This window comes from Lonchura striata, chromosome 9 (assembly GCF_046129695.1).
Source record: "Lonchura striata isolate bLonStr1 chromosome 9, bLonStr1.mat, whole genome shotgun sequence".
In the NCBI taxonomy this organism is placed as follows: Eukaryota; Metazoa; Chordata; class Aves; order Passeriformes; family Estrildidae; genus Lonchura; species Lonchura striata.
In genome coordinates, this window is record NC_134611.1 from 6,624,209 (window position 1) to 6,640,278 (window position 16,070).

Sequence of the window (16,070 nt, forward strand, 5' to 3'; positions counted from 1 at the left end):
GGGTGAAGTGTGTACAATAATATAAATATAATAATATTTTATGCTCTGCTCAGCCTCAGCAGCGCAGCCCCCACCGCTTCAAAGAAGGGAATGGCAAAAATCCATAGGAAAACTCAGTTGGAGTAAAGGGATTGGAATACTTCCCCCACAGCACCCCAAAACATCCCACATCACTGTGGCTTACAACACAGAATGTTGTCCAGGATGGCAATACAAACAAAATTTGTATAAATAAATATTATATATATATATATATACACACATGTATATATACATATATATATGTTTTATCTTTTTATATTTATGTTTATATTCCTGTGAGTCACAAAATAGTGAGCAGGCCCCAGTTTAGTTGAAATTAATTGTGCGAACTGCGTGTGCCTTCTGAAACCTGTACATCAGCCTGCTTTCTGACTTCCTAAAATTATATACATACACACATAAAATAGTCAAATCAAAGTCGATAAATACAATTTTTATTCTGCTACACAGTTTCACAAGCCAGTCTGCCGACCTTACACGGCCCCGTTGGCTGAAGGGGGCAAGGGCTACAAGAGGTTTGGAAATCAATTAATTTCCCATGAGTTCAGATTGATTTCCCCTCGTTCTGGCACCCGTTTCGTTTCACTGAGCGGCAGCAGTGGCCCCAGAGTGCACGACACGCTCAGAACGCACCACTCCATCCCCCTTCCGAAGGATTCCGAGCGCTCAGCTCCCCGGCCCTAACTCTCACTTTTAATTAATGTGGCGCTCGTGAGAAGTGACAATTTTCCTGACAGTGATGAACAGCGAGTGGTGTATTTATCCATGCGAGGGACGCGCCGCAGACAGAAGAGCCGGGCACTTTTCCCATCAGTGCACCTCCGTCTCCATCTCCGAGGGCTGAGTTCATCCCGGAGCGCGCTCCGGCCCTGCCCTTTCGCTTCCAGTTGCTAAGAGGAGTATCAATTTTCATTTGCATACTTTGCTTGCTGAACTCCAGGCTGCCAATTCAGTTTAGGCAAAATCTCCCCAAAAAGCTGTTAGATGGCAATATTTCACACGGTTGGCTGAGCTCTTTGTCATCCATCCACACGTTTTAAATCCGTGCTTCCACGGAGTCTTGGAATATCTGGTACCTTCTTTGGTACTGACAGGCTCCAGACAAGTCACCATGCACCAAAATAATGCCCAGAAAACCCAGGAAACTTCCAGAAAGCATGGGTAGTGATGATGTTCTCCTCAATACTATTTCAGAGTTGCTTTGCCAGCTTTTTAGGTTCAGTTTTCCAGTTTTTAGGTCCCTACTTGTTTTTCAGGAAACGCTTCTCGAGCAGATATAAACTTGGGACAGTGGTGTTGCCTTTCCTGGATGTGCTTAATCCAAAGGACCTCTCCATCTCCTGTAAACACTCCAGGATCCCTTAGCAGCTCATAAGTGGAAAACTGATGCCTTCAAACATCAGAGAAACCTGAAATAACCACAATAGAAAAACAATAAATAAATGTCACGTTAGTGAGAATAGGGAAAAGTTTGTAATCACCACAAAATACCTTGTGAAGAGCAAATGCTGATGAAAACCTTGCCTGCTTCAGGAATTCGGTATTCATTTAAAAATTGGAATAAAGAGCATTTTTAACAATGCAGTTGTGTGTGAAAATAAGGTAATTTTTCAAATTATTTCTCTAATCCGACAGCTGTGGGTGTGCCAGACACACTGTCAGCACACCAGGCCTGCCTGGATGACAGGGGATGCACCAGTCTGTGTTAACCAAGTTTGGCAGGTCACGCCTTTAACTTCTGCTGGGCTTTTTCAACACATTTTTCAAGTACTCAGTAAACTCCAGATACCAGCGGGTACACCCAAAGGTGCGATTTCGCCGGGTAGGCCAATGCTATAGCGTGGGTATCAGAGCGGGGAGGGTTCACCTCACGTCCCCCCCTCTCCCGGGCCCGCCGCTCGGTTCAGGGCGAGTCCTGCCCGCGGTGCCAGCACCCGGAGCGGCCCCAGCCCCGCTGCCAGAGCCGCCTCAGGGCTCCTCGCGAGTCCCCACCATGCCCACAGCGCGCCGGGGCCGCCAGCCCTCGCTCCCGCCATCTTAAGTGCGGGCAAGCGCGGGGCCGCTGCCGCCGCCGGGCGCGGCCATCTTTACTCGGGGCGCCACCCCGCCCGTCCCAACGCCGGGCGCTGCCAGCGCCATCTTGAGTGAGGGCGCGCTCTGCCCTCAGCGCGGCCTCGCCCGCCATGTTTAATGAGGTCACCCCCCCACCACCACTCAAAAAAACCCTTAACCCCTCGCAAAAACCTAACCCGTACCTTCAGCAAGCCACCAACACATCGGGATCCCCCTCCGTTTCTTCCCGCAGCCAGCCGCGGTTGTCCGCGCGGCGGGGCCGCTCCGCTCCTCCCCGGGTCAGCTGACGGCGGCGGCGGTCCCGTCATGGCCGCCCGGAGCGGCGCGGCTGAGGCGCTGCTCCTGCTTCTCCTCTGCTTCGCAGCCCTGGAGGGAGCGGCGGGCTCGGAGCCGCCGCTCAAGTGCGAGGAGCTGCGGCTGGGGCAATATCCTGAGCGGGGCCGGGGTCGGATCGGGGGCGGCTGAGGTGGCGGTGGGCCCGGTGTGAGGGGGGGCACCGCTTGTGGGGAGGGGAAGGGGCAGTGGGGACCGTGAGGGGCCGGGCAGGGCGCGGGGGTCGTGGACAGCCTCGGGTTTGGAGCCCCGAGGGGGACAGGGCTCCTCAGGGTGCGGGAATTGAGGACACGGCCTCAAGCTGCGCCGGGGGATTGGTCAGGTTGGACGTCAGGAGGGGTTTCTTCACAAAAGGGGTGATGGAGCATTGGAAGGGGCTGCCCAGGGATGTGGCGGAGTCCCCATCGCTGGAGGTGTTCAAAGAACGACTGACTTGGCACTCAGTGCTCTGATCTGGGGCACAGGGTGGGCATCAGGCACAGGTTGGACTCGATGCTCTCAGAAGGCTTTTCCAGCCTAATTAATTTTGTGATTTCTGGTGGTACTGTGTGTGCCCCGGCGCATGCTTGGAATGTCCTTCAAAGAGATTGCCATGGGATGAGTGCTCTGCCACCACTCCGCCTTATTTATTATTTGCAGGAGCGAGATGTGGAGACTTTGACATTTTTTTCAGGAAACAGTATGTTTCTGTGCCCTGCACAGCTCCGAGGAGCAGGAGGTGTGAGGCTCCTGGCTCTCCAAGGCACCTCTTGCCCTCTCCAGAACATGTTGGCTGATGGCAGCTGACAATTTTTGACGATCAAAAGTGTCAGGAGAGCAAATCTTGGAAAAGCTTGCTTCATCTCCTGCTTTACTTGGCTGTCGGAGTTGAGACCTTTGGAAGTCAGTTCCCTCTCAGTTTGTTCCTGCACCAAATTCCTGGCATTTCAGATGCTCATTTTTACGTGTTAGTTGAATTTTGTGTGTTCCCGTAGATTAAATTTCCTCAACCAAATGCCTCGATTTCAAGGCACTGTGGTATTTAAATAAGGGAACAAGACCAGATGAGGCGTGTGCTACCTTTTTGCCTCCAAATATAGAGGCTGTGACTGATAAATATTGTAGTTCCTTTAGGTAGTGCTGACTGCAGCACTAATTAAACGCGAGGCTTATGCGATATATTGGTGTATTAAATTGGATTAGCAGATTTGCTGCATGGTAATGTGCTGCTCCTCTTTTGGGGGATGGGTAGGCACCAACATCAAGGTGCATCTTAAATCCTCGGGGTTTAAAGAGGGTGGAATAAATTACTGTTAAACCTGTTGTAGTGTTTGATATGAAAACTGTTTTCCTCAATTACCTGAACATATATGTGTGATGAGCCTAAAATAGACAATAGCACACAAGAACCAATGAATTGCACAAATCACACAGCATATGGTAAGGATTTCTAACTTATATATTGATTAACTGCTTTTTTTTTCAAGGAAGTGTTCAATTTACCCATTTGTGTATCTACTTGATGAGTTTTATAAAAGATGGGATTAGTAATATCATTAGTCTGAAAGCCCAAAACACTTGTGTGGATTGGGTTGCTTTACTAAAAAGGAATAAATACACTGTCTCTGATTGGTACTTTTGTAAGTGAGGTTTCTGGTAAATCTCTTCAATATATGTTACACCCTTTAGGCTCTGTCCTGCACTACTGTGATTAAAACAAACCATTCCTGTCATACTGATTTTGCATATAATTATTAAAAGAATTGACATGTGACAGAACAGCCCTCAAAATCTTCTAATTTTTAAGGGTTTTTTTCTTAAGGCAACACAGTGCCTTCTATCATCACCAGGTTTTGGTGCATGAGGCTCTATTTTGAAAGCACATTTATTTGATGTTCAGTTCTGACATACTTCACAGTACAACAGAAAAATTCATAACTTGATTATGTATTTTCCTACCTTTGCTTAACTTTGATGTTTCCAGGCATTGAAATAAAGTGTTCTGTGTTTGATAGCACAGCAAGTTCACTTTATGTGCACCCCTATTTTAAAATAATGGAATTACAGAATAGTTTGTGTTGGAAGGGACCTTAAACCTCATCCAGTGCCACCCCTACCATGATCAGGGACACCTCCCACTATCCCAGTCTGTTCCCAGCCCTGTCCAACCTGGCCTTGGACACTTCCAGGGATGGGGAGTCCACAAAATTCATGTGTGTTCATATTTTGCTTCCTCTAAGTGCTGAATTACTTTCTTCTGGGATAGTGAAGGTTTTCCAAGTAATTTCAAACACTGGATGTATTTACTTTGCACAATGGATCCTTTTAAAAGATTTTTCAGTTCTTTCCATCATTTTAACATTGGGTCACTGACTATAAATGGGTAGTCAGAGACCAGAAAAAATACTGCACAGTTTGAGATTGATCATAACTCAAGATTATCAGTTGTTTAACTAATTACCATGTGATTGTATTTAATACACTGCACTTTTGAACAGGAGATAAGCTTCAGAGTAGAACAAGTTGCTGAATTAATTAACACTGTTTCTTTGTGTAGCATTTTTATACACACACCAGTTTTTAGATTGCCCTCACAGTATTTGAATTGCTTTTTTTCCATATTACCTAAGTAATAAAAAGTGAATGTCTGGATCATACTTGAAGCACTACAATTTCTGATCAGTGTCTGCCATCCCTTACCCAGACAAACAAGGGTTTAACTCAAAGCAGCAAAGTGGTGTCATTGGGTTTGGAGTCTTTGGAGTGACACAGAAGAAAACTGTGGCTTTTCCTGCATCAGTATATTTTAACTGTGATGGGTTTCTTCGAACAACAGAAAAAAACTTCCTTGCTTTCTTTACAAGAAATAATGTATATTTTTGTAATTTCTTTAGATCAGGCACATTGATCAGTAGCATCATGGAATGATTTGGGTTGGAAGGGACTTTAAAGAGCATCTCATTTCATCCTCTGCCATGGGCAGGGACAACTTCAACTATCCCAGGCTGCTCCAAGCCCTGTTTAACCTGGCCTTGGACACTTCCAGGGATGGGGTATAAAATCCATGTAAGATTTTATAACAGTTTAGTCCACACATAACTCAAATCTTATTTTATTTTTTGGCCCTATGCAATCCAGATAGGCATTAAAAAAATCCATCTCTTGCCTGTGTGCATTACTGGAAAATCTGGAAGGAATGTTAAACCTGGCTTTGTTGGAATTAACCAACAGGACTCATAAGTACTAAAAGCTGATAGAAAGTGGATAAAGGACAGATATTTTTTCCTTTAAAACAGCAGACTACAGCATTGGAGAGTGATTAATATTCTTGTAGTATATTGCAAACTTTAACAGGTGTGACTTTCTGCTGTGATTTCCACTTTGATTCCCCTAAGCATCAAGAATAATGGAATAATTTGGGTAGAAAGACCCTTCAAGAAGTTGCATAGTCCAGCCTCCTGCTCAAAGCAGTGTTGGCACTGAATTCCAACCAGGTTGCTCAGGGCTTTGTGCAGTCAGACCTTGAAAACCTCCAGGGATGGTGATTGCATGACTTCTCTGGGCAACTGGTTCCAATATTTGACTGTTCTCATGATGAAAATGTTTTCTGTATGTCAGCTTCAGATTTCTCATTGACTCATATTGAAGCCAGAGTGGAAATCAGAACAAAATTGGGGCAGCAATTAGGTTTGTATATTTTGCTTAAAATGTAGCAAAGTAAAACTACAAGTTAGTGGTAGGACTGGCTTAAAAAAATACTTTAAACAAGTTATTGTGTGTGAACTGTGCTTTGTATCAAGACTGTTGCACAGTAGAACTTAATTTGTTTCAGAAAACTGCTGAGTGTCAATTATTGCTTAATATCAAATAATTTTTTGTCCTCAGTTCAATGTCTGCCAGCACCAAATATTACTTGCAAAGATCACCTTGGCATAGAGAAATTCTTTACGGGACGTGAAGTTGGATTTTACAAGCCTATTGAGTGTCGCAATGTGTGAGTATTCTTTGGTTCTGAAAAACTGAAGTTTGTCCAAAATTGTATCATGTGTTGGCAGAAGGCAAATAGAGGTAGGACAGAACCATGCATGTTTTGCCCAGTAGTGAGTCCTCCAATAAACACTACAGGGTCATGGCAAGGGTTAGGTTGGGAGGGACCTTAAAGCCCATCTCATTCCATCCCCTTGCCATGGCCAGGGACACCTTCCACTAGGTCACTCTCAGTGTGCACATTTATAGGGAAATCTGTCTGTACATTTGCTCTGTTGTTGAGTTACCTTATTCTTTACCTTATTCTTTTACCTTCGCTTTACTTTGTCCTTTAACTAGGCAAAATTTTGCTCCAAATGCTGAGGCCACATTTCACGTGTGCTTAAAATCAGCACAGTTGCTGGAAGGAGCTGTTGGGGACACCCTCCATCCCCTTCCCTGACAGACCCCAGGACATCAGGGAGCTGCCCTGGCTTTCAGCTGCCTTGGATCAGTTCCCCAGTTTGAGTCACAGTACAATGGCTTTGAGTGCTCGTGCCAGCGCAGGGATGAGGGTGACTCAAGGATAAAACAGAGGACAAAGGAGGGCTGGACAGGTCTGTGCTGCTCAGTGCTTCATGCCAGTTTAAAGTGTGCCTGTAGCTGCAGCTGAGTTCCCCCCAAAATCTATAAGAGAAAGTGTTTTCTATTTGAAACAACTTTTCTGTTTAATCCAATCCACTGTGTCTTTGAAGAGCCTGTTTCTGGTACATGAATGGTGAACCTTGTTTTTCCAAAGCACGTTATGAGTGATGGAGAGCTCTGGATACCAATATATGTTCCAACTGGCCAGTGCTAATGATCAGCCAGCACCTGTCACTACCATTTGTTTCCTCTTTTTTCTGGGATTCACACTGGAACCTTTCTCTTTTGTCCTACTGTAATCTTTGGAAATTAAAACTCCAGAAATACTGAGTACTCCCTATCACTCTAGTGGGCAGATAACTCTGATGTGCCACTTGCTGCTCAGTAATTTGCCTAACTCAGAAGTACAGCTCTGCCTCTTAGTTTCATAAATATTTTCTCTGTATTTAGTCTTCTCAGCAGTCAAAGCTCAGCAAACTGAAGAAAACATATTATTACATCTAATCAGATTTAAATGCCAGCAAAGTAGACGTCAGTCACATTTTTGTCCAGAAACAATTGTGCTTCAGTCCCATCTGTGATGGGGGCTGAGGAGAAGATGAGCTATACTAGTTTAGTGAAATTGCTTCCTCTTTCGATTAGATGGTAATTCCTGTGTGTGGAGGTTTTTTGTATACATATATTTTTGGTTTAGTATATTTTCTAGAAACACTTTTTAAAGGTAGCTTTTCTTTACATTTATTTATTAAAATCCAGGTCTGTAGGCAGAGAAATATCATCCTTCTTACACTATCTTTTACTTGATCATGACTATTATTTATAATAAATAATCAATGGTTACACTGCCAAAACAACTCATTGTGACTTTTCCAGTCCCACAACTGCTGGTATGGCAGAAAGAGAAGAGAATCCTTTTTGGACTGAAAGTGCCAGCAGAATACAACTGTGAATGTAGATAGAGTTACACAAGGATGTCCTTCATAATGTCCTAAAACCAGTAAAAAATGGCAGCAAGATTAATATCACCATCCTTCATCTGTACACTTATTTAAAAAGTAGTCCAGTCATTGACAGACCTTTTATGAGGCACTTTGAATATTACCTAAGTGTTAGAAATATTATTTTAAGCAAGAATCTCCAATTTACTATTACAACAATAGCCCTGCCTTTTCTACTGGTTTTTGGAGATTTTTCAGCATCCTACTGAGTTTGGGTAGCAACTGTAACTCTAGAAATAACTGCACATCATTTAGCCAGAAAATGAGTTTGAGAAGGCATCTTTCCATGGCAGGATTGTCCCAGCATGGGGACAGCAGGTGAATCTCCATCCCCAGCTTTTGTGAAGGACAAATCAGCAAGTTGTCCTTAGTCAAAACTGTAATTTAGTTTTGACTAAGTTCTGGGGTCCAGTTATTTTAGAGCAAGACCAGGAGATGTCCCATGTTTGTGTGAGTGAATGTGTTTAAATTCAGGTACCCTAGTAGTTATTCAAGGAAAAGCTTATGAGGTTGTTCCAACAAAGAAGTATTGGGAGTCAAGGTTGCTTAGGTTTGGCTTTAATCTGATGTTTGGAGGTAGATCTTATTTTTTGGCCAAATTCTAGAATCCCCCAGATTGTCATTATCATTTATTTTAGTTAATATGTGCAGGGCCTGATGCTGCAGAGTTGAAATGGCTTTTTTTCAAGTGTTGCCATTCCAGGGAAGGAGCCCATGGAGTGATTCTCTGAGGAGAAATTCATGGGGTTCAGTGTAGACAGGTCTTTGAGCAGAGCCAAGAGACCCTGAAAGAGCAACCTGCAGCAGCACCTGCTCTTGTCAACTGCTGTGGAAGAGCTGGGAGGGAAAGTTTTTAATGTAGCAGTTGGAAGAAATGCATGCAGAAAATATAAAGGTTGGATGAGGCTGAGGAGCAAGAGAAAATCAAAAGAGGAACTCACAAGAAATTGCATCTTTTTACCCAATTGTAGAAATTCCTTCAGATGCCCAGGATGTGTTGTTTTCCTACTCACTGGTTTACTCTTTGTGCATATTTTTGTCTGAAGGAGTAAAGCAAATGAAACAGCAGAGTGGATGCAGCTTTGTTTGTTACAGTGTTCTCATGCTTCCCCTTCATACTGGATTTCTTCTGCCCATCAGTTTGATGTTGATGAGGTTGCAGAAACTGTTGTGCTTTCAGAAGCATCTCAGTGCATAGGCAAGGGCTCAGTTTATTACTAGCTGTGATCAGGAGCAAAATTAAACCGTGTTCCCATCTTTTATGTAACAGCTCTTTTTATGCTTTAGTGTCCTTGGAGGGCTGTTGACACTTTTTAGTTGATAAACAATTTCCAACAGTTTACTTCAAGTTTTAAATAAACCCATTAGTGTTCTTTACAGTGGAAACAAGGCAATTCTAAAGATGATAATTTCTGTTACATTAGGTTCCAGGAATGCCCTGTGTGTTCTGTGTTGCTAATAAACACCAAGTAACAAATAGTGAGGTAAAAGTCATGGTTTAATCACTTAATGTTGCCATTAGGTTTTAAAGTCAGCAAATTTAGATAATAAGCAAAAAAGGTGGCTCTCTACTTGGCATTGAAAAGCTTAATAAAAGTGCTTGGACTTTTGTCAGCTACTGTCTTTTTGAGACTGTTTTATTCAACTGTCAACCAAGAGTTTAATTTGGGCCTGTTAAATAATTGCTGGCATGTAGTGGTGCACATATCAAAACAGTGAATTACTGAATATTTTTCAGCTCTAATTACATTTGGGTTAGCTGTTCAGGAGCTCGCTGTTGGCCGAGGCAGCAGTTCCAGCATTGGGAGCGATATGTTTTTAGCTCCCTTATTAGTGCAAGGCTCTCCAGCAGGGACTGCACTAACAGGTGGTTTGGTGGCTGCATCGCTCCAGCTGTTGGCAGGAATGGTTCCAATTAGGATAAGTCTGAAAAAGTCTGTTTTATCTGTTTATTTTGTAGGACTAACCATGGGAAGCTTAACTTGAGAGTGCCTCTCTACCCCCGCGCATCTTTGTGCTGTCAACAGTTCTTTTCTTCTTTTCATTGGGACTTTGTGCCATTTACGGTGTAATGAGTGAATCCAAGACTTACTCTTTTTGTTGAATCCTTCCTGCAGCTTCTTCAGCCGGTGGCCATGGTTCATTTCTCCTTCAGATCTCGTGGCAATTACTGTCTCTGCTGACATCTCACCTGCCTGTCCTGTTCCTCTCCATTTGGCTGCGTGTGAGACTAATGCCTGCAGACAGTATTCACACACCTCCTGCCTTCCTGGGCTTGTCTCAGTAGGGCTGAACTGTTAGGAACTGCTCTATGAAGCTGGGGATGGATCAGCAACTGAATTATGTCTTGACAAGAAATCATCATTTAGTTTCAGAATAATCTGTATTCTGCAAGAGTACAGTTGAGTTGCAGCAGCTGAGGTTCCTTTATGGAGGATGCCTTCCCAGTTTGAAAGCTTAACATTATCAATTCCGTGGCTGTTAATTGAAGATAAATAACAAGTCTGTTGTTTTTTTGAAAGCAGAACAGCAGGAAAATGAGTCACTACTTTAACAGTCAAAAGTATGAGTGGACATATTTTGCAGTCATTATCTACATTACTTGTTTCTTTTGGCAGAAATGGATACTCCTACAAAGTGGCAGTGGCTCTGTCCTTATTTCTTGGATGGTTGGGAGCAGATAGATTTTATTTAGGATATCCTGCATTAGGTAAGTTTATTCCTTAATTTTTTTTTTTAGGTAAATCTTATTCTTATGACTGACTTGTATGTGTATACTCATATTTTGAGTAATGAAGGCTGACAGTCACAGTTCTAATGTTTAAAACTAGAATCCTTACTTCATGGTCAAGTGAGACAAAGTGCTGCATTATCCTCAGCCTGCTCTTCTGTTGGAGTGGTGACAAATGGAGATGCAGTGTCCAGCAGATAAAATCCTAATAAGCAAATGTGGTTATTGCTACTCAAAGTTTTGCTTTGCATTGATGCTTTATCACAGCATTTTTGTGATGCACTGGAGCAGAAGTGGCTTTGCCTCACGTGCCAGCCTTAAATGAAACTTGACTTCACCAGGGAAAAAAGTGGACAGATTTTACAGTAAACCTGGTGTTTTGAGAGATGGAATTTATTCTGGCAAATGCACACCTTCAAGATAACTCATGGTATAAATAACAATTCTGGAGAAGCTGGGACTTCTAATAAAACCTCTCTCTTGTTTTTAGGACCTCATTCCCAGGATGATGGTGCCACTGGCTTTTAAGTAATGGAAATACTTAATACTTAATACTTATTATGACAGGACAGCCTTCACTGGCCTTGTTTCTGAGCTGGACAAAGGGAGTGAATTTAAGTATAGACAGGATGGAGCAGTGATATGGAAAAAGCTGTATGTGTTGCTGTCACTTCAGCCAGAAATTTTGAGTTTCTGCCCATTAAATGCCAACTCTTTTTTATGACATTATCTGTCCTTCTCTGTAATCTTGATTAACATCCATGTCTTTTATCCCTGAGATTCTATAATTAGCACTTACTTTGTCCATCTGTGTCACAAAAAGATACATTTTTGAAAGCAGTCAGTAAAGTGCATTATTTATTTGTACCACTGGATTTAGAATAATAATTTGCAGTGATTATTGTAATGTAGATTCATAAATCCTTAATTCTTTTGTAGATCTTTATGGCTAATGCTTTAACCCTACTGGATTATACTGTACCCAGTAGCCAGAGTTAATATATAAAATTAAACTCTTCCAAAGCCAGATTTTCAATCTTTTGAAAAGCAAATAGGTAAGAGTAGAAAAGAATAAATATCAACCCATTGGATTCCTTTACTGTGGCTGATTAGGGATTTCTTAGGTCATCTGTGCCTTGGCAAAAAATGGTTAAGAAAGGTTAATAGCATCGAAATCTTTTTTGCAAGTGTAACGAAGACTGTGAATGCTCTTTGGTTTATTTTTTTCCCCTTCTCTTTTGTTTAAAGAGCACACAAATACAAACAAGCTATTGAGTATAAAGAATCAGGAAGGCAACCTCTTCCTCTCCCACACACTGTGAACCAAACCAGGAGTTATTACTGTAGAACAACACTATTTTTTTCCCCTCTGTGCTTTAGAGCAATTTATTTTCTCAGTGTGATCTGCTTGTAGGGAGGGAAGTGAGGAGGATGGAAAAAAGCCAACTTTACCCTGCACTCTAGAAATAAATGCCAGGTTCAGAAACAGTTCTCTATCCATTCCTTAAGTAAGGTGGAGCTGCAGCAGTGGTAAGGAATTTGCTGGGTTCCTAAAAATCCCAGCTGGCATGTTCCAGGGGCAGGGACACCTTCACTGGATCAGGTTGTGCAGAGCTCCATCCAACCTGGACACTTCCAGGCGTTCAGCCACAGCTTCTCTGGGCACCTGTGCCAGGGCCTCACAGGGGAGGATGCACATGGACTTTTCTTCCATGCGAGACAAATCCAAATTCCAGGAAGAGCAGTGGGATGCTCTTCCTGCAGTTCCTCCCCTCCTCTGCCCTGGGGGAGAGGAGGTGCTTTGAGGGACACATTCCTGCTTTGCAGAAAGGAGATTCACCAAGATCTTCCCCTGAAATAATGCTCATAAATATATAGCTCTCTCTACATTCATTGTACAAGGAACTATTGATATTAAAAAAAAATTAAATTAAGGCAGCCCCTTTTTTCTGAAGGCATTTTCCAAATGAAGTCTGCCTTGCAGGGCAACTTCCAATAAAACATTCATCTGTCAGTTGCTATTCCCACATATTTTCTAATAATCTTCCATTTATTTGTATAAAACCAAACATTTTTGAATACCAGTTAAAAAGAAGCGTTTATATATTTTTAATATATATTCAAAAGAAATTCATATTGCAGCAAAAATATAAAAATTGCACAAAGGATTGTTTTCCAAAATTGCATGTTTTGAAAATCAAATCAGTATGTGCTGCAACTCATGAGGTGGTAGAAAGTCTCTTTCTATTCAGAAGTAAATTTTGCAGCTTAAGTTGGGATTTTTCTGTCTGTGCCTCAGTGAAAGGAATATCTCAGCAACCTGATAATCAGCTTTTGCCTTTCCTTGTTTAAGAATATTTAGATGATAAAAAAAATTGTTAGTATTTAAAATCTTTAAAGTGTGTTCAGGATATAGAAATATGAATATGTGGCTTGGTTTTTTCCCTAATAACTAAAGAAGTTTAACTTCAGGTCTGCTTATATATATATAAACACATTTTGTGGGTGAGGGGAGAGTTTGGATGTGATTGCCACCAGTGGTGAAATCCCAGGGATTACTTAAAGCTACATTAAATTTTACTTTTCTTTTTTAGGTTTATTAAAGTTCTGCACTGTAGGGTTTTGTGGAATTGGGAGCCTAATTGATTTCATACTTATTTCAATGCAGGTAAGTCAGAGCTTTCAAAACAAGATACAAATCTGTGTTCTTTAAAGCTTTGATTTGATTACTAACACTTTGTTAGCATTTTGGCCTTAAGAACCACTGGATATTGAAAAATCAAGGCATTTATTTTGGCTCTGTTTGTAGATTGATGTTGTAGAATATAGACACAAAATATCAATATATTTGCTGTTGGAATTAAAACTTAGATTAGCCATCTATAAATAGTGACAATTAATAGCTTGGAAGCCATTGCACCATAAATTCAAGTAGTCAGAACCTTTTTATGTGAGGCAATGTTGGACTCAGCATGGGATGTCCTGGCTGTTCCCCGAACCCTCAAGTTCTGTGTTTGCCTGTGCTTTATGCTGATGAAAGAAGACATTGCCACTTCCATTTTCCACCTCTCCTGCAAATTCAAGTCCCTCATCAGCAGAGAGCTGTGACTGAGGGATTCATGAGGGTTAAATCCCCAGCTGGGGTGACATCTTGTGACATCATGAAATTGCCAAATTGTTTTATTCAGCGGCGCAGCCATTTAGCATGAATTGCAAATCGGCTGTGATGAACTCAAAATCCATTGTGGGTATGGGAGTTGTTTCTGTGGGTTTGTAGGAAAATATTTTAAAAGTGTGCACTTTGGATCTGTGTTTTGTGTGCATTCTCAAACTCCTTTCTCTGCTCTCGCAGTGATCCTGCCTCAGAGCACTTAACAGATCCAGTTGAGAGTATCTTTCATCTCTCCTTGTTGATCTCCCTGGTGACTCCACATCAATTTAGCACTTCCAGAACAAAAACTCCATGATCTTTCCTCCTCCTCTTCATTCCTTACCTGTTCAGTATTTCAAAGACACTTGTCATCAGCCTAATTCTCTGCTGCCGACCTTCCTTTGTTCAGGAAAAGTGGTTTGGAGCCCACTCATTTGTTAGGCTGGTTTTGTGCCTCAAATCCTCATCGGATTAGCCGAGTCCCAGTGCCTGGCTGTGTAATTTGGTTGATTAGAAGCCCAGGGGAAATGTTCCTTCTGAGACAGCTCTCGCTAAAACAGTTAAACTGCAGCATAACTTCAAAATAAATCTAGTTTCTGTTTGACTAATTAAGCATGACTAATTTTATGATGGGAAAATTAGCAGTAATTGAGACATTAGCACAAAGTATATATTTCACTTCATATTGAAAAGTCTTGGTTCTTTTCTTCTGCTGCAGATCGTTGGCCCTTCCGACGGCTCCAGTTACATCATTGATTACTACGGGGCCAGGCTGACCCGCCTCAGCATCACCAATGCAACCTTCAGGAAAATGCAGAGCTATCCCTAACATCCCTAAACTCTGCCAGGGAGTGGCACAGATCCATAGGTGCAGCTTGTTTTTACAGCTGGATCCAGTGCTCTGCTGGAATTGCTGAGGATTTACTGATCACCCCTTGTCGGAACGGAACATTGAATGCACGGTGAACAAAGATGATCAAATGTGAACGTTCCTCACAAGCTTACCTCAAAGGTGGAACTTTGGGACTGCTCTGTTTCTGGGAGCAGAGGGTTTGTTGCTGAGTTACATCATCTGTGAAACGTGCAGACTGTTGCAATTTGCACTGATTTGTCTGTATCATTTAGAGTGTTACGTAGAGCTGCAGAGAGAGTTGCTCATAATAAATATGCAGATATTTATTCCACTGAAATCACTAAGAGTTTTAGCATGGATGGGCCAGGATTACACTTGGGGGTCTGTCCATGTGGCAGTTTGGAAATTAACTTTAAACTGCTTTTTTTTTCCATCCTGTTAAAACAGGAGCCCTAAATCTTAGGCTGGTGTAGCCTGTAAAATTCTGTTAATTGAAACAATTATTTATTTAAATTTTGGCCAAGTGCAAAATTTGGTTAAGTGCTGATCAACAGTAGAAATATGGAGGTGTAAAAAATAGAACTGTAGATGACATATCACAAAAAGAGGGTGGCTGTTGGGGTGCCCTGAGGTTAAAAAAACAAATAATTGTTCTGCTTATTTTGATTTTTTTTTGTTTCCTATCTTGCAACCACCTATAGTGAAATAAATACCTTTTTCCTCCTGAAAATGGTGTGTGTGTTTTACAGCTAGAGAGTGTCAAAAGACTGAATTCTTTGTACTACTAAAGCCCTTATTAGGCTCTTATTTTGGGTCAGTTGTGTTTCAGTGCAATAAATTCAGTATCTTTCAAAGCTGTTTGACCAAAATCTTTTGGACAACCAGGATTTCACAGGATGTTCCTTTCAGGAAAAGTATGTACACACAGACAGAAAACATGTCAACAAAATCTTCATGCTATTTGACCAATTTTAAGCATTGTCTTCACCTTCTAACGAAAACTGGCACTAACTGAGGGAGAAACTCACACAGTAGAAACTTCAGTGTAATTTATTTTTTACAAAAATTTGGCCTATTTTTTTTTTGTTTTTTCAGGTGAAACTTTCAACCTGTCATTAATACAAACCGTATTTTTAAGGGAATTCCCAAGAATGAAATTCCTAAGTGGATTTATGAAAGCACAATTTGTGGGGTTTAGGCTCTTTTTAACCCACATTAAGCCCAGTGCACAGAGAGCTTTGTAAAGAAATCCTGTTTTTAACCCAAATCAGCATAACCTGACATGTCACGTAATGAGAA

General features: G+C 41.8%; 1 protein-coding gene and 1 long non-coding RNA gene across 2 annotated transcripts; one reads left to right on the plus strand and one right to left on the minus strand.

The window, feature by feature from the left end:
* Positions 1–454: 454 nt before the first annotated feature.
* On the minus strand, positions 455–2,384 carry LOC116183916 (uncharacterized). Its single transcript, XR_004148629.2, has 2 exons — positions 2,298–2,384; positions 455–1,451 (listed from the first exon to the last, which is right to left on the minus strand). It is a non-coding gene; the product is annotated as an uncharacterized LOC116183916 (long non-coding RNA).
* On the plus strand, positions 2,323–15,501 carry TM2D1 (TM2 domain containing 1). Its single transcript, XM_021542630.3, has 6 exons — positions 2,323–2,540; positions 3,794–3,867; positions 6,313–6,421; positions 10,655–10,746; positions 13,362–13,435; positions 14,637–15,501. The coding sequence occupies exons 1-6, from the start codon at positions 2,422–2,424 to the stop codon at positions 14,745–14,747; spliced, it is 579 nt and encodes a 192-aa protein (XP_021398305.1). The 5' UTR covers positions 2,323–2,421; the 3' UTR covers positions 14,748–15,501.
* Positions 15,502–16,070: the final 569 nt, after the last annotated feature.